The 26,537-nt window shown below is 34.8% G+C and overlaps 3 protein-coding genes across 8 annotated transcripts in view; 2 read left to right on the forward strand and 1 right to left on the reverse strand.

The window, feature by feature from the left end:
• Window positions 1-5,357, forward strand: part of LOC109113685 (FERM, ARHGEF and pleckstrin domain-containing protein 2-like) — a 57,048-nt gene extending 51,691 nt beyond the window's left edge. For all 4 annotated transcript variants that reach the window (XM_042758221.1, XM_042758223.1, XM_042758222.1 and 1 more), the window contains 3 exons: window positions 611-718; window positions 825-976; window positions 3,081-5,357. In XM_042758221.1, the coding sequence (XP_042614155.1) occupies window positions 611-718; window positions 825-976; window positions 3,081-3,174 (354 nt within the window). In that variant the 3' untranslated portion in view covers window positions 3,175-5,357. The remainder of the gene's footprint in view (window positions 1-610; window positions 719-824; window positions 977-3,080) is intronic.
• A 909-nt stretch (window positions 5,358-6,266) lies between these two features.
• On the reverse strand, window positions 6,267-15,458 carry LOC109091754 (serine/threonine-protein kinase 25-like). 3 transcript variants are annotated; one of them, XM_042758227.1, is made up of 11 exons: window positions 15,140-15,458; window positions 11,706-11,936; window positions 10,520-10,576; window positions 10,234-10,342; window positions 9,991-10,148; window positions 9,607-9,792; window positions 8,605-8,750; window positions 8,421-8,529; window positions 7,007-7,078; window positions 6,778-6,913; window positions 6,267-6,583 (listed from the first exon to the last, which is right to left on the reverse strand). In XM_042758227.1, the coding sequence occupies exons 1-11, from the start codon at window positions 15,167-15,169 to the stop codon at window positions 6,381-6,383; spliced, it is 1,437 nt and encodes a 478-aa protein (XP_042614161.1). In that variant the 5' UTR covers window positions 15,170-15,458; the 3' UTR covers window positions 6,267-6,380. The 3 variants fall into 3 exon arrangements, with proteins under 3 accessions (XP_042614161.1, XP_042614159.1, XP_042614160.1); XM_042758225.1 differs by lacking the exon at window positions 15,140-15,458 and adding an exon at window positions 12,073-12,301; XM_042758226.1 differs by lacking the exon at window positions 15,140-15,458 and adding an exon at window positions 12,073-12,298 and having other exon boundaries at window positions 6,403-6,684.
• A 2,938-nt stretch (window positions 15,459-18,396) lies between these two features.
• LOC122134032 (bcl-2-related ovarian killer protein homolog A-like) lies at window positions 18,397-25,612 on the forward strand. The gene is made up of 4 exons (XM_042758229.1): window positions 18,397-19,060; window positions 20,437-20,565; window positions 22,646-22,809; window positions 24,504-25,612. The coding sequence occupies exons 1-4, from the start codon at window positions 18,838-18,840 to the stop codon at window positions 24,627-24,629; spliced, it is 642 nt and encodes a 213-aa protein (XP_042614163.1). The 5' UTR covers window positions 18,397-18,837; the 3' UTR covers window positions 24,630-25,612.
• The last annotated feature ends 925 nt before the right edge of the window (window positions 25,613-26,537 follow it).

Below are 26,537 nucleotides of genomic sequence, written 5' to 3' on the forward strand. Positions count from 1 at the left end.
ATCACTCCATTCTGATGCGATAACTTCAAAATGCGCATAATGCTTTTATGATGGAAACCCAGCTATTGAGGATTCATCTGTCCTTGTATCATAAAGAAAAATCTAATCATTTAGCAATTTTAGCAAATAAATCAAGAAATTTGTCCTTATTATCTTTTATTATTAAGATCTTTATCTTTTCTTTTTTTTTTTTCATGTGTTGCGACCAAATTTTTTTTTTTTTTTTTTATAATTTCTGAAATTTGTAAATAAAATATATTTAAAAACTTTTTTTTTTTTTTTGAACATTTGTACATTTGAATCACCAACTCTTTGAAAATGCTTTATCATTGCGAATTCATTGTGACCCACTATTAGACAGTATTTCTCACTGACCCATAAGAAGAATGTGTAGAGAGTACAAGCTCTGCAGGTGAAACGGAGACATTTTTTTCAATATTATTTCTCATTTTTTGAAAAACATGGCACTCTCTTCTTTAGCTTATTCTTTCCGTGTTCTGTAAAGCTGTAAATTTCATTAAACTCTAATGCAGCACCAATGGTCTTTGTGCATGAGGGGTTCTGTGTTGTAGCAGTTAAATGTTCAACTTCCTGTTGCCCTCCATTACAGAACCAGCTGTCTGGTTACCTCCTAAGGAAGTTCAAGAACAGCAACGGCTGGCAGAAACTCTGGGTCGTCTTCACCAACTTCTGCCTGTTCTTCTATAAGACACACCAGGTATTAGAATATGAATCAGCTGTTTGATGTACAGTATTTGCTTAACCTTCCTGTAGGAGGTCTAAAGGTCTGGATAATTTATAATTAATTCTTGTTTTTGTTCCAGGATGACTTCCCTCTGGCCAGTCTGCCGTTGCTAGGTTACACAGTCAGCACCCCAGGGGAATCGGATAGCATCCATAAGGAGTATGTCTTCAAGCTGCAGTTCAAATCCCATGTTTACTTCTTCAGGGCAGAGAGCGAGTATACATTTGAAAGGTACGGTTTTAAATATATTTATTAAAAATTATTCATTAGGTTATTCCTTGTTTCATATTAATGACTTAATTTTAGGGCTGTCAATTGATTTCAGTGCACCATTTTAATGATTTGGTAATTTATCAAATTAATGTTCACTGCTGTTCTAAAGTTTGGAGTCTGTAAGATTTTTTTGAAAATGTTTTTTAAAGTCTCATGCTGGCAAAGGCTGCATTTATTTGATGAAAAATACTGTAAAATGTTAAAAGGGGTCATAGATGCTGCTAAAAAGAACATTATTTTGTGTATTTGGTGTAATGCAATGTGTTTATGCGGTTTAAGGTTCAAAAAACATTATTTTCCATATAATGTACATTATTGTTTCTCCTCTGTGCCCCGCCTTTCTGAAACGCATTGATTTTTACAAAGCTCATCTGTCTAAAAAAGCGAGGTGTGCTCTGATTGGCCAGCTATCCAGTGCGTTGTGATTGGCCGAATGCCTCAAGCGTGTGACAGAAATGTTATGTCTCTTAACATACTATGCCGTCTCCCAGGCCAGCAGCATGAGACTCAGACTCAGTCTGCTCGTGCACATCCCATCATCGGTTCTCTTTTAGCAGTTCAGTCAATGTAATGTTAGGAGTAACTGAATAACTCTGAATATTGGTTTATTTCGTGTCAGAGGGAGTGTAAGGCACATTTATAAACCGAATAACTTAAGTAATTTGTGAATTAGTGCATACTGGAGACACAAACCGTTTCAAACGATTCAGTTTGATTTGGTGAACTGGTTTGACCGGTTCACTAAGAAGATCCGGTTAAATAGAAGGATTCGTTCACGATCCGGACATCACTAGACGAGACAAAACCCATTACAAACGAGGCATTTGTTGCATCCAGTGGGGACATAATTACTGATTGTAATGACTTGTTTTCACGTGTTTTTACGCATTGCGTTGCGTGAACATAAAACCACGTCTGCATTTGTGATCTGAGAAACAACAAACAACGAGCCTACTCTACTGCTCAAAACTTGTGTTTGAATCATCATTGGCAAATTATTTAAATATAAAAAAACGTACTTACAGGCTTTGAGTCAGAAGCGCCAGACTGTCCTTGCAAATTATGAACTGCCCAACTTTATAGAAACAGCCTTTGTGTCACAGATGCATTGCAGGCTCCTGGTTCAGGAAACAGTCCTCATCCTCCATAAAATGCGCAGCACGCATCTGAATATTTGAGTTGAATTGTTCTGAACAGTGTTGAAATACAACTTAACCTCTGATTTCTAGTCGTGTCCTCTTTTGGAAGGCCAAACAAAATAGTTTCGCTTTCACAACGAAAGACACGGCGACTCCACAACATGGCAGTGGTGGCAACAGAGAGAATAAAAGTTACATCGTCTTTCTTTGCGTGAACATTTGGGCGGCGTTATGCAAATCTTTCCACATTGTGACGTAGACGTGGGGGTTGTTAGAACGAGGCTTTAAGGGGGGGTGGGGTTTACTCTTAACTTTTATAAAGAATATCTCTTTTGATTTGAGACTTTAGTCTTTGCAACTTTACAGATCTTCTTTATGCACCAAGAGCTTGTAACACTCCAAAGAGAAAGGCTCATATATAACCCCTTTAATAAAACTTTAACTTAATTCTCAACATCATTCTCCACTCTTCAGTGTCACATGATCCTTCAGAAATCATTCTAATATGCTAATCTGATGCTATAGAAAAACTTTTATTATTATCAATGTCGAAAAAATTGGTGCTGCTTAATATTTTTGTGGAAATGGTGAGTTTTTTCAGGATTCTTTGATGAATGGAAAGTTTAAAAAAGAACAGCATTTATTTGAAAATGAAGTGTTTTATAACATTATAAATGCCTTCTGAATAAAACTTTCACAAAAAAATCTAACTTTCTGACCCCAAACGTTTGAACAGTAGTGTATGTCATTATTAATTGCATATAATAATTGCTTGCATTTCTTCTAATAAAAACAGACTAGTGAAATACTTCTATTTTTTTATATTATTATTATTAATCATGCTAAATTAACAGCCTTAATTATTTTTCTTCTATAATAAAAGAATATTTTATATGCTAAAACATGCCGGGATGTGTCTGCAGATGGATGGAGGTGATCAAAAGTGCAGCGAGCTCCGTGGGACGCATGAGTCTGCTTGTACCCAAAGGCCCAGCAGAGATGAACGGGGGAAGCTGAGTGTGTCAGACTGGTCTCCTGGAGCTGAGGGCTGGGCCCACTGTCTGCCAGGACCAAACACAGCATCATTTTATCCTTTCTGATCTGTGGCTCTGTGAAGCATCATCATAATAACTTGATTCTTGACTCTGGACTGTTAGTTCTTTGCTTGCTGGGAGTTTGTGCTGCTTATTGAAACCTCGGACCAGAGAAGTTGGTCGGAAAGTAAGCGCTCTGTAATTCTCTCCCGCCATTTCTTTTCTTCTCGTCTTCTCGCTAATGAAACAAAAAGTGGAAATCTTGCTGTTCTAGAAGCACATTAGACTGAAAGAATTCTTATAGAAACACATTAGACTGAATTAAGTTAAGTTTGTGTGTTTTCCTTAAAGATCCAGAGATAATCTTGCTAAGGTTACTCTTATTGCTGTATTCAGGTTTTAAGGTCTTTGCTAAGAGGAATCTGTCATTAGGATATTTAATGACTCGTTACTCCAGTTTATTCAGTAGAAATCTAGTCCCACGGGACCACAAAAATAGTTTCTTATTATTTGTCCTGTGACAACCTGACTGAATACTACTGAATGGAGTGTTGACAGACAGAGGGTTTGTATTACGTCCAGCTGGTGCAGTAAGTGAGATAAAGGACTAGCGCTGGAAAATGTGTCTCACTGATGACGAAACAACATAACGTTGGTTAGAGAGCATGTTTACAGCACGTAGCTCAGAAACTGGAGTTCTGTGATCGAGCACCTTTGCCCCTTTAAAGGGCAGAGGGTGAGATGTTGGTACAGGAAGGATTCAGTAAGGAATAGAAATGTTATTTTGACGTTGAGGCAGCTGAATTGGCTTGTACAGTATGTGCTGTCCTCTTCCAGAGTAGGTTAAAGCATGTCTTGTAGGTCATTATTAAGTGACTGTTACTGTTTAGGGGATTTTTAAGATCTGATCCGAACCTTTTTGATCTCACAGCATTGATTTTCGTTCAATCTGAAAACTAATCCGATATTTATTTTAACGTGAAGACTGACCAAAAAACATTTGCTAACCAAACTAAATGTTATTTTGTCAAATGATCTATTCACACGTCACTAGTTTTGATTTTCGGGATACTTGACCGATAATAAGCTCAAGTCTAAACTAAGCCCCGTATGGGGGAAGAGGGTCATCCACAGTGTAATATTGCACTTTTCTTTTGGTTTCTGCCATTTACACGCAGGGAAGAGGAAATGGTTCTGGTGAAGTTAAAGTTTTGTCAAAGTTGAAGTTAAAACTAAATGGTCAGCCACTAAATCCAACATTTAAACTGGGATCAACGGCCTAAAACTGCCTGTTCCCCTTTTATATTGTATATGAGATGTTCTTTTTTGTCCTTTTTTTTTTAAGCATATTAATTAATTTACATTCTTTCCCTATGATCTATTGATCAACAAACATTTTTTTTTTTTCACTATACATGTTACAGAGTCGTTGTGTTGGAAGGCCAGTTGAGTTATTTGTCGTTTCAGTAGCATGATGAAGTTCCAGTGTTATGTTTACTTATCTGCTTCACTTTATGAAGACAGATCTGTACGACATCTGATTTGGGAGACTTTTTTTTTTTTCTTTTTTTGGCTTCTTTTTGGATTATCGGTTGTATTTATAAGGCTTTTGGCTTTGTCCATTCTACATGCTGTACAGGGTCCTACCAAAGACCTGAAGAAGTCTTGCGTAAGCCTAAAAAAGGTTGGCCAGAGTTAGTCGGCCACACATTAAGCAGTGTTGCTTTGTGTACTCATAACAATAAACTGTATGCAGCCATCATCTCGATATGAGCTCAGCTAGTCTGATGTGTTTCAAAACCCTCTTAATTCACTAATGCACTGTGTGGGCTCATGGTCTCCACCCATTTTTGTACATTTTATAATGCAAGGACTGGAATCATTTTCTTCCTCGTTTTCTGTATCTGGCAATAAGAGGGACGGATGAAGGAGTCTTTTTCCATCCTGGATTGCTAAGCATGAGAAAAGGGAGTTTACTCAAAGACCTCAGTTTCCTGTCTCGTTTAGAGAGGCACAAAACTGATTTTTGATGAAATCGCTTTTCTCCAGCTTTACTATTTATTTTATGTAGCATGCTGCTGAGGCGTTGCTCCTGTACACACCACATACAGTAAGTTTCATGTTATGACATTGAAGGGATATCAAATAAAACTGAACTGTGTAAACATTTAATTCTCTTCTTTTTGTCCTATTAAATGGTTAGTTCACACAAAAATAAAAATTGTTAGGAGTTACTCACCCTGTATGAGATGAGTTTTGTTTATCTTTAAAACACAAATTAAGATATTTTAATGAAAGCTGAGAGATTTCTGTCGCTCTTTTGAAAGAACACTCAGAAAGTTCATAAAAAAAACATCCATATGAATTGACTGGTTTAATCCAAGTCCTATTTAAATTATAAGGAATAATTTTTTTTAAATAATTAATTAAAAAAAAAAATATATATATATATATATATTCAATAAAAAACTTATTTTAGTTTATTGCCAAGGCAAAATGTCTCCTTTTCACATACTTAAATTACTAATGCTAAAACTTACTTTCCAATAAATGTTTTTTTGTATAAGAAAAAGGATAAAATGAAATATAGAAAATATAGAAATAAAAGCTAAATCAAAATATTAATAAATATTATAATTCATAATACTAAAATAACCCTGCTTTTTAGGTTTTATAATAGAAACAGATTTAATTTAGGCTTTTGTTCACATATAAACATTGATCAACGCAATACATAGAGCACTTGCATTGATCAAGTTTTGTACGTGAATAAAAGCCTAAATTCCTGTTTATATTATAAAACAAGTGTCTCTAAAAAAAAGAAAAAGGTTTACTTTACAATTCTTTATTGAACTTTTTGGAGCATCAAAGTTTTGGTTCCATGGATTTTTAATGAAGGTACAGAATACTCTCAGATTTGTGTTTCGAAGCTGAATGAAAGTCTTATGGGTTTGGAATGACACAAGGGTAAATAAATGATGACAGAATTTTCATTTTTGGCTGAATTATCCTTTTAAGGCTTTTCCTGCATTTCATCCTGTCATTTATGTCCTAAATGCAGACTTAAGAAATAAACACTTTTTACACTAGTTTATTTACAGCTCAATGTACTTTTTCATTAAATGGAATACACATAAACTTAAGCTTTGTCATTTCATATTTTACATTTGATTTAGACATTTCAAAATTCTATAAAGTAAACTGTAAAAAAAAAACACATCTCATAATACAAGCTGTAATGGAAAGATTGGAGGTGTTCAGCGGAAGGAGCAGGTGGGCATAGAGGACTGGCTCATGAAGGGATCGGGGCGGTCTTTCCATCAGACGGAGCTCAACAGCAGTCAGACGGATATCATCGTTTTGAAGGCATGCTGTTTCTTTTGGGTGTAAACCTGCAGAGTTGAGACACAGGAAGTCTCAAAGTTCACTCTCCATGCAAGTGCCACGGCGCAGCACAATATCTTATAGCACTGTATCAGCATGATCTGAAAAACTGCCATAATCAGAAAATTACATCAAATAAAATTAGATACTGTGTGTACAGACACATAGATGAGACTGTATATTAAATATAAGTCCTATTTACCTGCACACTCTCTCCATAATGTATTGAGTAAACGGTCTGAGATTCCAGGGCTGGACTCCTCTGCGAGGCTGAATGCGTTTTCCAGCTCCTCCAGGGCACATACACTGCTCCCGCTAACACGCCGCTTCTCCTTCAGCTGCACACACAACATAATCCACGTGTCATGATTTGACGTTAAAGCAGGAGGTCAAGGCTCACTTACATAAATGTACGTTTTTGAATTCTTTACCTCTCTGAAGATGGGTGATATGAACGTTGTTAGAGACGGTGACTTCGGCTGCCTCTTAACAACGTCTGATGTCTGTTAGAAAAAAAAAAAAAAAAAAAAAATAAACAGTGAAGTCCAAATGAACTTGCAATGTCAAGTCAGAAAAGAAACTGATCATATTCACTACAAAATTAGTGTTACTGGACCCTTAGTGCTGCCTTTGATACTATTGACCATTCTATTGGATAAGCTCAAAAATTATATTGGCATTAAAGGAATTGCATTGGCATCAGTTTGCAGCAGTAAAAACAGGTGTGTTATAAGTTCAGTGTGGAAGACCGCAAGTCTCAGTACTAGAGCTGAATATTTTAATCAACTAAAGTGTGTTTAACAGTCTAGTTCCAAAAGTAAAAATCCCATTCATTTTCTTCATAGGGGAATTGATTTGAACAATAAATTCTACATTTTTAAAGACAAATTTACAGTGAGCTATGAGGTTGTTAACCCTGGTGACTAAAAACTACATTACTCATGATTCTGCTGAGAAATCTCCAACAATAAGAAAATCACAACTAGCAAATCACTTCTAATATATATATATATATATATATATATATATATATATATATATATATATATATATATATATATATATATATATATATATATATATAGTTTTTTTTCTTCTTCAAATTAAGGTTTGTAATATTGTTATTTACCTTGAGATATATATATATATATATATATATATATATATATATATATATATATATATATATATATATATATATATATATAGTTGTGTGTGTGTGTATATATATATATAATTTTATTTTTATGTAAGTTTGTAATATTGTGATTCAACTTGTAGCTGGTTGGTTTGGTTCATGGCTAAAAAAATGTAAAGTCTTAAAGTATTGTTTAAACTCACTATAGGAAAAACTTTCTGGAACCATAGTGGCTAAAAAAGGGGACAGGCGCTGTTGCACTTTATAGAGTAGTATTCAGCTGGTCATGTGATCACAGTAAGGCAGCCCCCATATAAGATTACATGTACATGATTTTAAGCTAAAAATACTAAGTATACTACACTTAATTTCTTTGAGTAAAATGAAACCTGCTGATTTTTTAAGGAGGCTCTGCCCCCCAATATATATTTAAGAGCGATTAGTCACCTAAAGAAAAATCTTCGGGGGCAGACTTAATAAAAAAATTTATTAAACATGGGCAGATCTGTCCCCTTTCACACCTACTATCAGAGGCAGCTCTGATGGGACTTTAATTCATTTCCTGCAATTGTGATTCCTGTGTAGATATATATAATGCCTCTTTGACACTAAAAATACTGTTTAAACACCCTTTGTGGTATCTATATAATACAGATTCTGCTTTTATGTTGCTTTTGTTCTGCAAAGGCTTTAGAACACATTTTTACCTTACTGTCTAAATGGTTGAAACCTCTCTGTAACTTGTTCATGGAAGTGGGCCGTACAGTGGGAAAAGTCCACATGGGACACTGGTCTCTGTCATCCCCCTCCCCATCACTGAGTGGAAACACACAGAGTAAACATACTGTATACAAATTTCACAAGTTCTATGAATGTAAAGCGGACACGTACATGTCAGAGTCATCAGAGCTTGATTCGTCCCCGTGGCCCTCTGACTTCCAGTGGCGGTACCGATCAATGAGCTCTGCCAGGTGGGAGGTTTTCTTGGTGTAGCGGGTGATGAACTTGTGCTTCAGAAGCTCTTTGGCTGTCGGTCTCTGTTGGATGCAAACAGCATGTCACAAAAATGAAAAGCAGTTTACCTCATGTCTTAAAATTGAATCAGCCCGTTTATACTAAAGGCATCACTGGCAGAGTTTTAATAGAATTTCTTATAATTCAATCCTATATAATAAGTTGATAATTATTTTATATTATATGGCATTAACTGATAAATGACATTAAAATTTGGTAACGCTTTTTTTAAAGACCAATTCTCACTATTAACTATGCCTCAATAAACTCCTAATTTGCTGCTTATTAATAGTTAGTAAGGCAGTTGTTAAGTTTAGGTATGGGGTAGGATTAAGAGACCCAAAATATGGTCATGTAGAATAAGGGATTAATATGTGATTTTTAAGTACTGATAAACAGCCAATTTACTAGTAATATGCATGCTAATAAGAAACTAGTTAATAAAGTTACCTAAAATTCTACCATTTTGTCTAAATAGATAATAATAATCATTTTAAATTCTACAAGTGAATTGTAGGCATCACAACATTATAATGTACAGTTTAAAAAAATAATATTTTTTTTGAGATTGCTAAAGTTTACATTTATTAGTGCAAATCAATTTTTCATCAGATGATGCAAAGATTATCTAAATGTAAAATTAAGAGAAATTAACTAATCTAATCATCAGATACTTTTAAAAAAAATATATAAAAAAATCAAAAACCAAATAAATATAAAAAAATAAATATATATACATACATACGTACATATATATATATATATATATATATATATATATATATATATATATATATATATATATATATATATATATAAAGAAAAACAGATTTTTTTGTTTTATTTTAAATAAAGGTATTAAAAAAGAGAGGTACTAACAAATCGTGGCTCTTTATTGAGACAAGCTTCAATAAAGTCCTTAAAGGCTTTGCTGTAGGACCCCTCCAGTGTGGGTGGGTTATTTTTAGGGATGAGGAACAAGACTCTCATGGGGTGAAGTTCTGAGTTGGGTGGCTCTCCTTTAGCCAGCTCGATGGCCGTGATACCCAATGACCAGATGTCGGCCTAAGACAGAGGGAAGGAAAAAGGGCAAAAAAAATGAAGGTCAGTACTTGTGCCATCTGTCTGTCTCTGAATATTTAATTGAGCTTATTTTCATCATGCAACAGAAGTACTCTTGACTAGTTAACAGATGTTCACGTGGAGAACTTGAACATGATACCTGTTAGCTAAATGACAAGCGAGACAAGGATGTACTTGTACCTTGAAGTCATATGCAGACTGTTTAATGACCTCTGGTGCCATCCAAAATGGAGTTCCTACAAAAGTGTTTCTCTTAATTTGTGTGTCTGTTAACTGGCCGGCCACTCCAAAGTCTGCCAGCTTGACTTGTCCATGTTCAGATAGTAACACATTGGCCGCTGTTGGCAAAATGTGGAGTTATTAATGTGAGGACACTTCACAGGACTAAAATGAACTAAACAGAGGTAAGTTTAGCATACTGACCTTTGATATCTCTGTGAATCTTCCTCTCTGAGTGGAGGTAGTCGAGTCCTTTCAGTATTTCTCTGAGAATGGTGGCGATATACGCTTCTTCCAGAGGTCCCGGCCTTAGCTGTGCACAAACACATAAGAGGATGTTAAATATAGTGACATTTCCTGTGCCAATGACCTTTTCCAGAGGTTTTTTTTTTTTTTTTTTTTTTTTTTTTTTTTTTTGTACACAAAGTATTTTTCCAAAGTTATTCCTCACTTTAAGGAACCCACAAACATGCTGAAAAGAACAACTCACCAGATCTAGAGCCGAACCGCCTCCCAAATATTCCATGATTATCCATAATTTAGAGCCCTGAGAAACACAACAAACCAGAAAATGGAACGATAAATGTAACTGACGCTCTCGAAAAGGAACAGTTCAGCAAAGCATGACCCATTTATGGTGCACTTTTATCCTTTTTTAAATTTGAGACTGTTATTTTAGCATTATTTAGATATTATTATAGTATATGTTGTTATATTTTTAAATAGCTTTTTTTTTTTTTCACTTTTTCAGTTCTCAATTTAATGTTAAGTTTTAGTAATTTTGTTATGTGCGTTTGTCATTTTTATTCTGGTATCAATCTACTTAAAATCTTTATATAGTGCATTATAAAAGCATTTTATGATCTCAAATAATTGTAACCAGTTAGAATTCATTAAAAAATATCTATTCTATTCACTGTTACACCTTTAGAAATTACAATGCACTAAAGCACACGGCAAACAAACCTTTAAATATTATAATGCATTTTAACTTTTGTTTATTTATATAAAAATAAAAAATAAAGTATAATGCATTACATCATACATTATCAATACCTTTATAAGGCATTATACATAAAGGCTTTAAGTAAGGTATTATTACTGTTTATTTTATTCCACATGGCTTTAATTTTTATTTCCATTGTAGTACTTCAATGTAAACTTATTCCACTTACAGTTGCAAAGTTTTTCATCTAATTTTTATATTTTTATATTTATATTTTAGTTATAGTTTCAGTTAACAATAGCAGCTCTGGTTTGAGACACACTGGTCACTGTCTACTTTTGCTTTATGGAAAAGAACAGCTGAAAGTCGGGAAAAAAATGCCTCTTTTTGTTACATGGAAGAAAGTCAAGTGACACTTTACAATAAAGTACCATAAACCAACAATAAACACTGTTCATTTGTGTTTGTTCATAATACAGGAAATCTGACCAATTTATTTTATTATGTACTAATAATTATCCATCTTAAAGTATTACTCATTGTTAGTTTATGATGCCTAAAACATGAACTGATCTACTGTCATTGTAAAGTTTTACCAGGAAGTCATATGTTTTTTTTGTTTTTGTCTTTCTCGAAACGATGCTGTCTGGCTAAACTATTCCTTTAAAAATACACTAATATAATGTAATATAATAAGAGCTGTGCCTGAAAGAAAGAAATCTCCACAAACCGTCAAATAGGAGCCGTAGTATTTGGTGACATAAGGGCTGTCGCACTGGCTGAGCACCGTGATCTCCTGCTGGATGTCTTCAATCTCATCCTCTGCCTCCTCCAAGTCAATAATCTTAATGGCCACCACTTCTTTTGTGCGGTTGTTTATGCCCTTGTATACCTCTCCAAAAGAGCCTTTACCAATTCGTTCCAACTTAGTGAAGTATTCTTCAGGATTCAAACATGAGTTCTAAAGGAAAAACAAGAAAGATGTAAAAATTCAGATATCTATGACAAGATCCAGTATTGTGCGTTTTCTTTACACCCGTGATGGACGTGTTGTCCTTTTATTCTAGCATCAGATCAACAAATGCAGGAAGTCCTACCCAATCGTCACTCCACTGAAGGTCCGGAGAAGATGAGAACTTATAAAGAGAACTTTCCGAAATAACACGTAGGTTTTTAAGCAGTTTTTTCATTTTTCTGCCGCCTGTCCACTAGGAAAGCACTCGGAGCATCTGCTTCTTTGTTCAGTACAGCATAAAGATAAATTGTACTGACAGTTCATCTTGAAGTGGCACTATTTTATCAAAACAACAACAAGCTCTTTTGACGACAAGATTCAAAGTTCAGGAGATAAGTCCTCCTTTTGGTATCAGCTAAACATCTGATTTCCGGATTCATCACACTTTTATTGCACCTTTTTAAAACATTGAGCAATCAAAACGCAAACCTTTACTAAAGGAGATCAACAGGATATTTTTAACACTTCTGAGAAACAGGCCAGCTACACCTTTCTTCAAAGATACTCCGAGGTTCAACCCTCATCAAAACATGATACACTGCAGTTATCATACTGACCTACAAAACATGCGCGTGTGCAACATATAACATAAACCTGTATAATAAACCTATATAAACTAGGGCTGGGCGATATATCGCATGCGATTGTCACGCGCATTTCGTCAGTAAAGCCGGTTCCCTGATTACCGCTAAACCGCCATCACCTGCTTTCAAATGGAGCGGCATTTAATAGACAGAGCCATAGATCACCGACAAGCTACGCAATATCGCATTCATTATCGCAGATGAATCGCCTTTGATAATGAACGCGATATTGCGTAGCTTGTCAGAACATTTGAGATATTTTGCAAAGCTCTAGCAATAAAAGTTAAATAAATGTCAAAATTAAATGGACATTTAAAATAAAAAATGTGTGTGGTTAAAAGGGTTGAGAATAGGAATGTAACGATTAATCAAATATGTGGCGATTCAAATCGGTTGAGATGCTAAGCAAATCGCGATTCAATTAGGGGTAGTAGTTTATATTAAAAAATATGTCTGAGAGGAACTTACTGTCTTTAGAAAAATTTTGATGGTATTTTTACTTTTCATCTTGCCTCTGTATAATGCATATTAAAGTTCATAAGTGCAGCGCTGCTTTGTTTACAGCGGAAACCAAGGAAACGCTTTAAGCACCACCTGCTGGCAGAGAGTGAATCTGCATCTCATTCAGCTCGTCTTCTGTTTTTTGTTTCATGCAGATATTTTTTATGTATAGTTTCACAAAACTGAAGTCAAATTATTCTGTTTTTGCTTCAAATTTCGAAATCTAAATTTAGATTAAAAACTGCTCATGTTGCATGTATGCAGCATCTTTGTTTGGATCATGATTAAAATAGTTGCCTCTCATTTTAAATGGAAAGCGCACACACAAAACCTTATTTTGTTTATATGAAGAGATTTTTTATATTTGTGTTAATTATTTATTTGGTTTGGGGCTTGTTTTAAATTTTCAATTTAGTTTTGTTATTTACATTTACATTATATTTAAATTTCATCATTTAGCAGACACTTTTATCTAAAGCGACTTATACAATAGAAGCAATCAAAACCAACAAAAAAGCAAAAATATGCAAGTGCTATATTAGTATATTATAGTGTTATATATTTTAATTTCACAAAGAAACATGCAGCATTTTGTCCAAGCAATAATAAAAGAACACATTTAATTTATAATTTGTCTTAAATCGAATCGAATCATGAAATCAAAATCATGAATCAAATCATGAGTTGAGTGAATCGTTACATCCCTAGTTGCAAATTTTAGCCTAAATTATGATGTTTCTAGCTAGTTTGGGACAATATTTTGGTTTTCTAGTTATTGATAATATTTGGCATAAATTAAAGGATCTGTTTGATAATTTTTTCATACAATAACTAGGGTAACAGGGCTGAAAGGCTAAGCTGGACGCATTCAGTACTTCAGTTTGTGCAAATATTGAGAAAATCTTATCCATAGTCCCACTATGCTTTAGAGCAGGGGTTCTCAAACCTTTCCATGAAGTACCCCCAGCACTGCTAATTTTGCATGTCTCCCTATATCTGACACACCCACTTCAGGTCTTGCAGTCTCCACTAATGAGCTGATGAGTTGAATCAGGTGTGATAATTGAGGGAGACATACAAAATGTGCAGGACAGGGGGTACTCCAGGACAGGTTTGAGAACCACTGCTTTAGAGGGTCCAAATGATCTGATTTCATGGGCGATACAGGGAGTATTGTGTGGTAGCAGGGTTGTCTAAAATGTGGGGTACAGTTAATAATGCCTATTATTAGTAACTACCATTATTAGTTAAATAAAAGCTTTTAGTGACTAGTCAATGATTATAAAAATGACAATAGTTTTAATTATACAGGTTAAAGTCCCCTGTTTCAAAATCGAAATTCTAGATTGGAACTGTAGTTTGAATACTTTTCATAAATCATAGTGGACATTATATCAGTTTTCAACCCAAAATAAATAACTAGATTATTAATAAAGAAATAATAATAATAATAATAATAATAATAATAATAATAATAATAATAATAATAATAAATATGATATCACCCACATTCTAAATTTCAGTGCATGATTTCAGTTGTGATGTGTGCCAAAAATTATTAAAGAGACTGTATTTTCTTTATTTACCCGGTATTTCTTTTTCAAGAGGTACATCATATAAGCATTACCTACACTTTAGTGCACATTATTTAAATGTCACACTTTACAGAACAGTACAATGTATTTACATAAACTACACTGTAAAAATTAAATTTTCGAAGTTGTAAATAAAACATAGATTATTGGAGAATGTTTCAGAAGAAAATACTGTAAACTGTTACTTGCCGCTTCTTTCTAATTGTTTCTACAGTTTACAAGTCATTTCCAAGTGAAAATTGTTTAGCTATGTAAATCCCACATCATTTTTTTTTTCTCAGTGTAACTACGTGTACTCGTTATATTATATTATTTAGTGGAATAGAATGCAATTACAAAAGCTTACTATAGTACAAAGACATGTTAAGTTCAAACATAATGCAAAAAGAACAATAAGTAACTGTAATGTCTCAGTTATGAAAGCACTGCCTGGAGGGCTTCAGATGTCATCTTCATCTCTCTGGATTACCTGGCTCCGAATGTTCTGAAGGTGTGCCATGTCCAGTTTAATCTACCTCCAATTCGGGGGTTCTCAGATTTTTCCTCTTTCTCTCCTTCTTGGACAGTCACCCACCAAAGGAACAGCTTGTTCCCAATCCACGCCTCTCTAAATGATTCGATCAGACTGACCAGCGCTATAGTTTACAAGGATTTAAATATTAACCTGTCCATACATAAGAGCAGACACTCAGTCTTTGATCTGGATGTTTACGGTTTATGCCTCTGTCCAGGAGACTGCGAGACTCCCTCTATGTAACCCCGCTAATTTGACTAAGAGAGAGGAATTGTGTTCAGCGCATGCGTGACAATCTCCTTCAAAACCCAAAGTCTGCTGGGAATCGTAGTTTTTCACTCATCACGTAGTTTTTACTTTGCAAACTTGGCTGTGTTTACATAGAGGTTGTGCAACAAATAAATCTTTTAGAGATTTACAGTTTAGGTACGTGAGTATCACTTGTAAATCTTTAGCATTAACATTTTTACTTAAGCTTAAACATTTCCTACTTATCATACAATAGATGGACATTTTGAAGTCCTTTTTTGGTTTATTCCCCTAAACCCCACTTTCACAAAACTTGAATTCAAACAATATTTAATTTTATTTAATTAACTGGAGAAACACCAGCAATGTACGTGATTTCAGGTTTTATTTTTGTATTTTTTATTTTTTAAACTACATTGTGAGGGCATTTCAGTTATTTTCAACATCCTGCAGGATAACATGTACTGTGTACATAAACATTTCTGGTGCAACATATGTGCAAAGTGCAGGTTATTTTCAGTCTGAGGTTTCAGTCATGCCCTGCCAAGAAAAGGATGTAACCATTATTATAAGAGAATTAATGGCATTTTCAAGGAGGTTTTTTTTTTAGTTCATTTTGTGCTCAGTCAGAACATGACCTGCTTTGCTTCGTTAGTCAGTTTGAACTGGCCTGTTTCTAAACCAAGATTACGATCTCTCAGTCTGTATGAATTTTCTTAGTGGTCACAGTGGTTAGATTAATCTGTCAAATTTTCTTCTTGGGACAGTTATCATTCCAATATTGTTCAGTTTCAGTTTTGGTAATCTTAAATAGTTTCCTTTTTGTTTTATATTTTGTATAATAGCTTCATATCACTTTTCACACTTGTTTTTCTTTGAATGTTTATAAAATAAATTGTTACCTAATTGACAAAATGCCTTTGTAGGCTAGACATCACCCTTTTAAAATCGGAGTATGCAATTTTTGAAACATTTTCAATATACAAAATGCCCTTCATACTTGATTAACATGCTTTGTTTTGTAGCCTTAATTAAGTGTTCTGTTGGTGCTTATATTGAGTTAAAGGTAATTATAGTTTTAGATGTTTTTCTAAGAGCACATTTTCTAACCTAAAGCTTTAATTGGTCTTTGTGGACAGATATTTATTTGTAAGTCATTCTTATTCTTCTTTTTCTTATTTTTTTTCTGACAGAAGTTGTAAAGCAGGCCTAATACTGCTTTAATCCTCTTTTACTGTCAAACAGAAGGCAGTTTTATCTTACAGCAACATTACTCATATGGAATCTTTTTTATGATTCTGAGTCTGTGTTTTTCTGATCATTTATTTTTAGTCCACAACCGTTTATAGATGTAATTTATTTCCAGATCACAATCAGTTACGGATTAGAGAAATGGTGTACCAAAGAAATAATTTTGTGTTACTAAGGAAATGATTTTGTGGTTATTGTGAAGCTTCCTCCTTTTCCCTGTAGGGAGCAGTATTGTACAAAAATATTGTCCAAAGCCAAGATAAATGTATTTACATATTTCAGGGTTTAAAGTAATTGTTGATTTGTAAACATACAAGATTGTATTTGTATTTATGATGACCAGTTATCTCAATTTTGATTATAAAAGCCAGGTATGAAGAAAGAATGTAACTACGAGAAGTCATGATGGGCATGCAGAGGCATGTAGGGATTCTGCAAACAAGTATTATTCCTCAGAGGTGTGGTGCGTTACAACTTTCTGAAGATTACTACTCTCTACAGTGTCTCATTCACTGGAAATGAATGAAATGTAAACTGCAGCAGCAGTAGCCGAACATTGGGCTCCAATTGTCTGTATTCAGTTTTGTTTTAAATTGGGATACAGAGGAAGCTTCAAATGTGGGATAGAACATTTTAGTTTTTAAATTGGGATACAGAGGAAGCTTCAAATGTGGTCAGAAAAAAGGAACTGTATTGTTGTGTGCTACTAAGATAAACTTCAGCTTTCAACTCATTATGTTCCCATGCTGAACAGAACTGCCTGGTTGATCTCGTTCTATACTTTTAGTTCTTTATTTTCCCTGTTTTTAAGGAAGTTCACTGTATTGTGCTTGAATAAGCTTTTAGTAAAAGTGTACTCCATTATTAAATCAGTTATTCAATGATGGGAACTTAATATGTGTAGCATATTCCTGCTTACATGGAATTACTAGACATGTCAAAACAAATCTCTGGGTTTAATGTGTGTGCATGTTTCATTTGGGTGGCTCTAATGAATTCTAACTGACACACTTAGAGCAAAAACAGTCAAGACTTGCAAAACAACTCTATCAATGATGGTGGGTGGAACTGGAGTAACAACATGACCCTTTTTTGTTCAACAGCTATGCACCTTAAATACATTTTACAAACATTTTATCCACAAAAAGCACATTTGACAAAAAAATATATGTTGTAATATTGTAATCGATAGTTTTGTATTAAATTATAGTTTAGTTGGCAACGGTTTGCAATTTTCATAATTAAAATGAGTGACAATATTAGATAGATACACACTTTTTTTTTTCAGGTAGGCATAGCCTATTTTACATTTTACATTGCACTGTGTTGTGATAGACTTGTGATAGACACCCAAAATATACCCCGTTCCCTTGTACATTTTTATAAAACACATTATTTGTATTAAAGACAGAGACAGACAGACAGACACAATTATTGGATAATGTCCTGGTAATGAGCTGCCAGTACTTTTTCTGTTATTTTATCGTTTTATTTTATTTCTTACAATGAAGATAGATAGATAGATAGATAGATAGATAGATAGATAGATAGATAGATAGATAGATAGATAGATAGATAGATAGATAGATAGATAGATAGATAGATAGATAGATAGATAGATAGATTCTTTGTTTCATTAAATCTTCTGCTCTATAAACACTAGATCATCTATAAGGGCGGATATCAAACCACAACAGAGCTGGTTATCTCCGCCTTAACGGAGAGCTTTTCCATAGAAGGAGACTTCACGCGTGCAGCGCATCCAAACAGAGCGAAGACAGCACTTGCTCTCTGCCTCTTGACAGCAGTTTAATTTCACCCTGCAGACTGCACCTCACAAATCTGTAGCTAGAACTTCGCTGTCATTAAAAATGTCGCTATTCGAGACTTTTGGGGGATTTAAATGACTTGCGGGAAACAGAAAAGGCAATTGATCACTGATTCTCTGCTCTTTTGACAGCTTTATCAGGTTCACGAAGGTGAGAGCGAGTCTTTTCTACTGATGCAGTAAAACACGCGAGTTTTCTTCTTTATGCAGATCGTTTAAGGCGACATTAGACTTTGTAAACAGAAAAGGGTGGAGAAGAATTGCTTTCATACACGACTATAAAGGTGGAGGTTGTCAGCTGATAGGAACTGATCTCCCTCCTCACATGAAGGGCATGGAGATGTTGCGCCGCTCCTCAGTGTTTGCGGCTGAAGTCATGGAGGTGTTTGATCGCTCTCCCACGGACAAGGAGCTCGTGTCTCAGTCTAAAGTTTTGTGTAGGGATTACATTCACTCCAGACTTCATCTGGCTGGGATCGGATGGTCTAAACCGGAGCACGGATCTGGAGGAACACTGGCTGAGGTGTCTTCAGTTCTTCTGTGGTTGGGTAAGACATCTGACGTTTCACATGTATACATTCATGATTAATGATTATGGGGTTTGCCCTGGTGTTACACGTACTGTAGTGAAGTGAACGCACACACGTGTGTTTGTGTACGTAGAAGAGCTAGTAGCTAGAGAATAAGCTGTATACGTATCTACATTATCTGTTTGAATTGTGGGTTGATATATAGAGGTTATTGTGGATTAGTTTTAAGAGCTAATACTGCACAGAACTCTGAGCTTGTCTGATTCATATCAAAATAAATGAAAAAATGGGGCATTCATGAATGTTCTGTGAGCTTTCAGAAATGAAAATAAATGAAAGCCAAAGCATACAATTGCATAATATTTTACAACACTCTTACAATCTCTGTCTGTGTCTCACCCACTGAAAAGTACTTTGCCTTTTTTACCATGTTGAACTATCTTCCACATTCCTTTCTTTCTTGCTTTCATGCCGCTGGACATTCTGAGCTATTTCACGAGACTGGATATAATAACTATCGATAGCGTTTCATCTCACATCATCTGTTGATCAGACACACTACAAGTGGCCTAACATATACCACATGACTATCCTCTGAGTGAATCTCAGCTGTCATTGTTCTGTAAGAACCTGTTTTCTCCTAAAAGGGAAAAGCACAAGAATTTTAATTTGAGACAACTGTGTAACTGTGGAGAGCTGCTTTTTATGGACAAAGCATGCAAACATGCAGATCATTATCACAAGAATGATAGAGGGTTTCCCACCCATATTTAACTAGGTTAACCCTATACTGTCCTGCAAACCCTGTACTCATTGCACCTCACCCACCTGAATCACTTAAGACAGATGAGTCTTGTGTGTGAGACATAACTGAACACATAGCTAAAGACTTATATGAGAATCTAAGGAAAAGTTACTCACCCTCAGGCCATCGAAGATGTAGATGAGTTTGTTTTTCACTGGAACAGATTTGGAGAAATTTAGCAATATGATGGATTTGTTTCCTACAAACAAGCTTTTTGCTTCACATTACGTCACTTGGTGGACTAGATTCATGTGGATTACTTATTGTGATGCTTTTATCAGCTATTTGAACTCTCATTCCACTGGTCAGCAAATGTTCATTTTGGCCGAACTGTTCCTGACAATTTCATAATCATTATATATTCATGCAATATACAGTAAGAGCAGAACGAAAGTTGTGGCTTCTGATATGAAAGTATATAAACAGTGGTATTAATAGCAGGTTAGATTGCAGTAATTGTCATTGTGTCAGGCTCCTCTGAATTAGTGGTTTTATTCAATAAGACTCTAGACAGTTTCTTCCTGTGAGAAGAATGCCGATCAGTTGAGCCGAGGGAACGTAAAAACACATTTATCTCTCTGTCTCCTAGGTGACGAGCTGGAGTACCTGCGACCCAATGTGTACCGCAACGTAGCAAGACAGCTCAACATCACAATTGCCTCTGAGACTATAGTCTCTGATGCCTTTTTGGCCGTCGCTGCAGAAATCTTCTCTACAGGTTGGTCGATGCCTAGTCTCAATATTCATAATATTCATAAACGCTGGTTTATTTATTCTAAATGTGAGGTTTTTTTTTCTAAATCGCTGAATAAAGAATGTATATTTACAGTTCCTTAAAGCGACAGTTCACCCAAAAACTGAAAATTCTGTCATCATTCACTCACCCCTATCGTGTTCCAAACCTGTGTGAGCACAAAAGAAGATATTTTGAAGAATGTCGAATGAATGAATGAAGAAATAAACTCTGAAACCTTTCTTAAATTATCTTTTTTTATGTTCCACAAAAGAAAGTTGTACAGGTTTGGGGGAGGGGTGTGTGAATGATCCCTTTAAATGGCTTATACTGTCCTTAGAAAGAATAAAAAGGAATCCATTTTGACATTTATATATACACAGAGAAACGGTGCTGTACTCGATCAGAGAACTCTGAGAGCACCATAAAATATGGATTTTTCTTGAAAGTAAACAGTGTCTGGGCACCGTGGAAGTTCTCATTCCCTCTGCAGCAAACTGTACATTGCTCATATTTAGTACAATTCCCTGAGATTCAGCTTAGTTCATATGACTGCAAACCTTATTTGACCTCCCAGATTTACTGTAGAGTTTAGAAAATCGTGTTCTTTTTTTTCTAACATGAGCAGCTCTTAAGATGTGCTGTAACATGTTCACCTAATGTGTCCAGGGAAACATTCTTTGTTTTTAAGTATTAAAGCATAATTGCTCATGTCAGTCAAAACAGTGCATGAAAAATTCCTCAACAAAAGACACAAAAGTACTGCACCCAGTGATAACCTTGCACCTCCTGTCTGTCCTCATACCTGTCCTGAAGCAGTGCAGCTGAATTGGTCACTGGTGTTCACTTTTTTTAAACCCTCTGTGCACATTTTCATATTACTGTGCAACTATATAGTTATTGTGTTTTTTTTTCTTTACTGCAACTATTTCTAAAACAATTTAAAATAATCGTGCAATTTTTAAAGGGGTCATGAACTGAGAAATCAATATTCCCTTGATCTTTGGACATATAAGAGATCATTGTACTACAAAAACGTCCTGTAAGTTTCATTAGTCTAAAAACAGTTTATATTGAAGCCAATCTGCTAGAACGACAGGTTGTGGAATGAGAAAAACAACGACTTAATATACATCACAAACCATCCCCCCCCACAAAAACATCAACGCATTCTAATACTCCACTTCCATTATATCCCCACCAACCCATTCACTCTTATTACATAAATGACAACAGAAAACCAGACGTCTTTCTTTGCATTGCCGTTCTTCTGATCTCAACATTATGAAAGAGTGGATGAACTTTATTTATACCGCAGATTAACTTACAAACAAGGCACAATTCAAAACAGGATTTTCAGAAAGATTGAAACTAAAAGACAATGCTGTGCCGACTGTATTGGATCTGACAGTAAGGTCACAACACACAGGTCTGAGTAACTGTTTTTATTATGTGGTCACTATTGCTTTGTCTGTTATTTCAGATCATTTGATATCCCTGCACAGATGTCAATCTATGAAGGATGTAGACTGTCAAACATGCAGATGTTTACATTAGTGGGCACACAGCTGTTCTTTAGAACTTGAAATATCCAATCATAGCAGTGGCCGTTTACTTCTGAGTCTACAGTCCACCACATCTATTCAAAAATTCCTATTACTTTTAAATGATGATGTTTTTGATGTAAAAACGGCTTGCCTGGCAGTAATATAACAATCGGTGAGGGATTATCAGGTATTTTAATGACTCACCTGGTTATGATTTTCATACACGCTTCCACCAGTACACACAAATACAGTAGTGACAGTGTACAGTATATGCTGTCAGTGGAAATAAGTGATTTGATTATGCTTATTATGTAGTTCTCGGCTCTGCTAACTGCATTAACTAGGACACTTTACCTCTTTGTCTGTCAAACAATATTTAAATTGGTTAAAAACAGGCCACATGAGAGATTACGCGGTACATGATCTTGCAATGTAGAATTTGAAATGTTATAAATGTCCGTGGACAAGGACAGACTTTCAGTTGGATTATATCTGTGTCCATCTTTGTCTCTCTACAGGTGTAACGTGGGGGAAGATTGTGTCTCTGTATGCTGTGGCCGGAGCTCTAGCTGTGGACTGTGTTCGGCACGCACATCCAGCAATGGTGCACACCATTGTGGACTGCATGGGCGAGTTTGTTCGTAAGAGCCTGGTGTCGTGGTTAAAGAGGAGAGGAGGCTGGGTAAGCAATAAATCCATTAGTACAATCAATTAACAAAAAAGTGTAAATAAAAAAAGCAGAGAAGACAAGATTGTCATACAGGTTTGGAACAACATGAGACTGACTAAATGATGACAGAATCTTCATTTTTGGGTGATACTTTTGGATGCACTTTGAATGAAAGTACCATTGTGCTGTGTGTTGATAGATCTAAGGCCCAGAAAGAACACAGACTTCTGCCCTTCCGTCTTTGTCCAGTATTTAGACAGAACATGCGCTGTTCATGCAGCTTGTGAGTGGGAATCTGATCAGTCTCTCAGAAAGAGGGCACGGATCAGTGATCCTGCTGAATGAGGAGCTGTGCTAGTATGTGTATCTGTTTTGGAAGGGCGTGTCTGTGGTGTCTGTGCTCATTAGACTGTCTCTATTCAGGCAGATTCAACATGACACTGTGCCAGAGTCATCACAAGCTGCAGCTCTTATAATAGGCCCATATGCAACTCCTACAGGCCTCACAACTTCCCTCAAAGTTTTCTACATCTGCTTTTGTGACTTTGTAGATAATAACCTTTTGAGACCCAACAAAAAAAAAAAAAAAATAAATACTGGGGTAAATTAATGTATTATATAAAAAAAATCATATAATAGTGGTTAAAAGTTTTTTATTTTTTTGTTTATTTACACCAAGACTGGAGAAATTACAGTAAAACAATTTAAATAACTATTTTCTAATTTAATGCTATTTATTCCTGTGATGGCAAAGCTACATTTCTGGCAGCCATAACTCCAGTCATCAGTGTCACATGGTCCTTCAGAAATCATTCTAATATGCTGATTTGGTGCTAAATAATTATAAATTGTTATTGGTACTCAATTATTAATAATTGTTCTTATTGTCAATGTTGAAACCAGATTTTTTTCTGCCTAATATGATTTCCATGATACATTTTTAAGGATTCTTTGATGACTAGAACACTAGAAAGTTCTAGTTCTAGAAGTTTCCTTCAGTTTCCACAAAAAATATTAAGCAGCAAAAACAATTTTCAACACTGACAACAAGAAATGTTTCTCGAGCACCAAATCATTTTATATAGAATGATTCTAAAGGATCATGTGACACTGTGACACAAAACATATGAAAACAGGAAAAAAGATATTTTAAATTGTAATACTTTTTATACTGTTTTTTACTACTATAATATTATTATTTTTTGTGTGTGTATTTTAAGACCTCTTTTAAAAACATAAAAACTTATTTCAAACTTGTTTCAAAGTGAGTAATAAGATTTTGAAAAATGAGTAATATAAGAAATATTTAATATTATTAGAACACCGTTATCTATGACATGTTTAATGTTCTATCACAGTTAGCATACTATTATATTATCTCTTTTGTGCGGGTAAATTTGCTTCTTAAAAAAGTGATCCAAACAAACTGAACTTTAATCATCTGAATGCGTATTAAGCTAATTTGGAACCTTTATAAGTAAGATTTGGCTAACCTTGGAAAGCTGCATGCTGAAATATAACATGTTTGACCGCTGAATGTTGGCTTTGGCTTAAAAGGCACATAGTTGAGTGCAAACTGCAGTTGCTTTTTCCTTTTGTTATTGCCAGATGAACTCAGAAAAAAAGCACTTTTTTCACCACTATTGAGTATGTTTATTTGTGTATTTGGTGTTTATTTTGTTCATATTTTCTCTGTTCTCTTACAGGCGGACATTACAAAGTGTGTAGTCAATACAGATCCCAGTTTTCGTTCTCATTGGCTGGTGGCAGCTGCCTGTGCCTGTGGTCACTACCTCAAGGCTGTGGTCTTCTACCTGCTGAGAGAAAAATAAAGAGCAGCACAAACAAGTGACGAACAGCTGGACTCTCCCAAAACTGGCAGAAGGGGTTTCTGGTCAATGCTTAAGCCTTTCACTGCTCTTGATGTGTTTACACTTGCACAAAGTTTGCACTTTTCCTTTAAAGGATATTCTTGTGCTCCAAGATGAACCGATATATTTAAGGCTTTGTTATGTGTTTAACCTGGCCTCTTGCACTCTAGGCATTCTTTGCTGTTACCAGTTTTATTGAACCTAATGCTGATATGTAAAACACCACGGCCAGCGGGCTGCGGGACACAGCTGAGAGGAAGCTATTGTGAGCTTTGTATTTGCGTGTGAAATACAGTGTTCATGTACATAGACAATGCTGCCCAGACCAACATTGTCTTGTCAGAAAGTTTCTCTGATTATTATTATTTTTTCACTTTCTCAAGTGGTTTTAATGGTCTCAAAAATCAATATTCGAAAATCCAACTGAGATCCACAGTGCAGTGTGAAAAATTGCCTGGAGTATTTCGGTGTGAAATGGAGATCAATATCAGGATTATATTCTTGTATTTATCAAGGAAAAACTCCAAACTACTGTATGCAGGTGACTGTGGGAGAGAGCAAACAAAGTAGATTTTGGTTGACTAATAAAGAAAAATAAATTAATTTGATTTTGGTTGATTAATAAAGAAAAATAAAATAATTTCAGTTCATGCCATACTTCAAGTCTGAGCCTGCCAATTAGTTTTTCATAGTGTTATCTCTCTATTCTTTGTAATTAGTTATATTTTCAACAAATCTTATATTTGTTGTTGTTGGTGACACCTTGAACAATTGTAAGATCACTATAATAATTTAAAACTTGATGATGTATAATGTTTGCTTCATTATTTTGTTCTCTTGTATAGTTTAGTTTATGAAAATAATTATGTGAAAAACTACACATTGTTGTGTATGCCCCACTGAATGTATGCAAAATAAAAAAAAATACAACTTTTTTTCATGTATTTACTCTGCTTTTCTTAGGGTGTGAAAAACATTAACATAATAATAAAGTGTTCATGCTGATAATTCTACACAACATTAGTGTAATTGGTTGAAAGTGAGTGGGAGGATGCAGTTTAGATCAGATAACAGTTTAGTGGTATTGTTACTATGGTGATCATATTCGACATGTGGTTTGATTTACCCAGAGCCAAAAAAAATAAAAAAATAAATAACTTTAAGAACACAGAAATGAGTGGCTTATTAACAAAGCATAGTAATGCAAGTGAGTGTGTTTTACACACACTACCATAGCTATTGGCAGAAATGAACGATTATGATATTAAGATATTAAGATGTTCATTAAGATAAATATTAGATCAAATATTTCGGAATATGATCTGGGATGGCTAAGTAACATTGTCAATTTGACTATCTCTTTATAATTTAACTTTCAGCGTAATAATTCCAATTTGCGACAACTCACTGACACCTAGTGGCTTTTAAGTGGAACTACAGGTGCCCTATTGATTTAAAGTTATCTCACAAGACAGAAAAACAAAGGATTTGGTGTTGTGGTGAGGATGATATTCACAATAGAGCGATGTATTACTTCATATTATTTATGATTTATAAAAATATCTATCACGTGATATGTTTTCATTAGACTTTGAGTTTGTATTTAATTCCGCTTCTTTGTTATTTATAAATGCTTATCATTGTTATGTTACTGTCTGTATATTTTTCAAAGAACATAAAATTCAATTAGTCATAAAATATGTTTATAGATCATTGCAGAAAAGCCTAAAGCAGGGTTTAATAAACATTACTTTAGCTTTATGTATATGAAACGTCCAAAGAAGAATGATTACCTTTAATGTGTTAAGTAAGGCTTTGGAGCCAGTATTACAGTCCAAAACGAGGGTCATCGATTCGTCTATTTTAATT

This window comes from Cyprinus carpio, chromosome A6 (genome assembly GCF_018340385.1).
Source record: "Cyprinus carpio isolate SPL01 chromosome A6, ASM1834038v1, whole genome shotgun sequence".
Lineage (NCBI taxonomy): Eukaryota > Metazoa > Chordata > Actinopteri > Cypriniformes > Cyprinidae > Cyprinus > Cyprinus carpio.

Coding starts and splice junctions, on each gene's coding strand:
- LOC109091754 (XM_042758225.1), bottom strand. CDS start 12,165: ATGAAAAAACTGCTTAAAAACCTACGTGTTATTTCGGAAAGTTCTCTT. Junction 10,343..10,519: donor GCGGTTCGGCTCTAGATCTG/GTGAGTTGTTCT, acceptor GTTTGTGCACAG/CTAAGGCCGGGACCTCTGGA. Junction 8,751..9,606: donor TCAATAAAGAGCCACGATTT/GTTAGTACCTCT, acceptor TGCATCCAACAG/AGACCGACAGCCAAAGAGCT.
- LOC122134032 (XM_042758229.1), top strand. CDS start 18,838: ATGAAGGGCATGGAGATGTTGCGCCGCTCCTCAGTGTTTGCGGCTGAA. Junction 19,061..20,436: donor TTCAGTTCTTCTGTGGTTGG/GTAAGACATCTG, acceptor TCTGTCTCCTAG/GTGACGAGCTGGAGTACCTG. Junction 22,810..24,503: donor TAAAGAGGAGAGGAGGCTGG/GTAAGCAATAAA, acceptor GTTCTCTTACAG/GCGGACATTACAAAGTGTGT.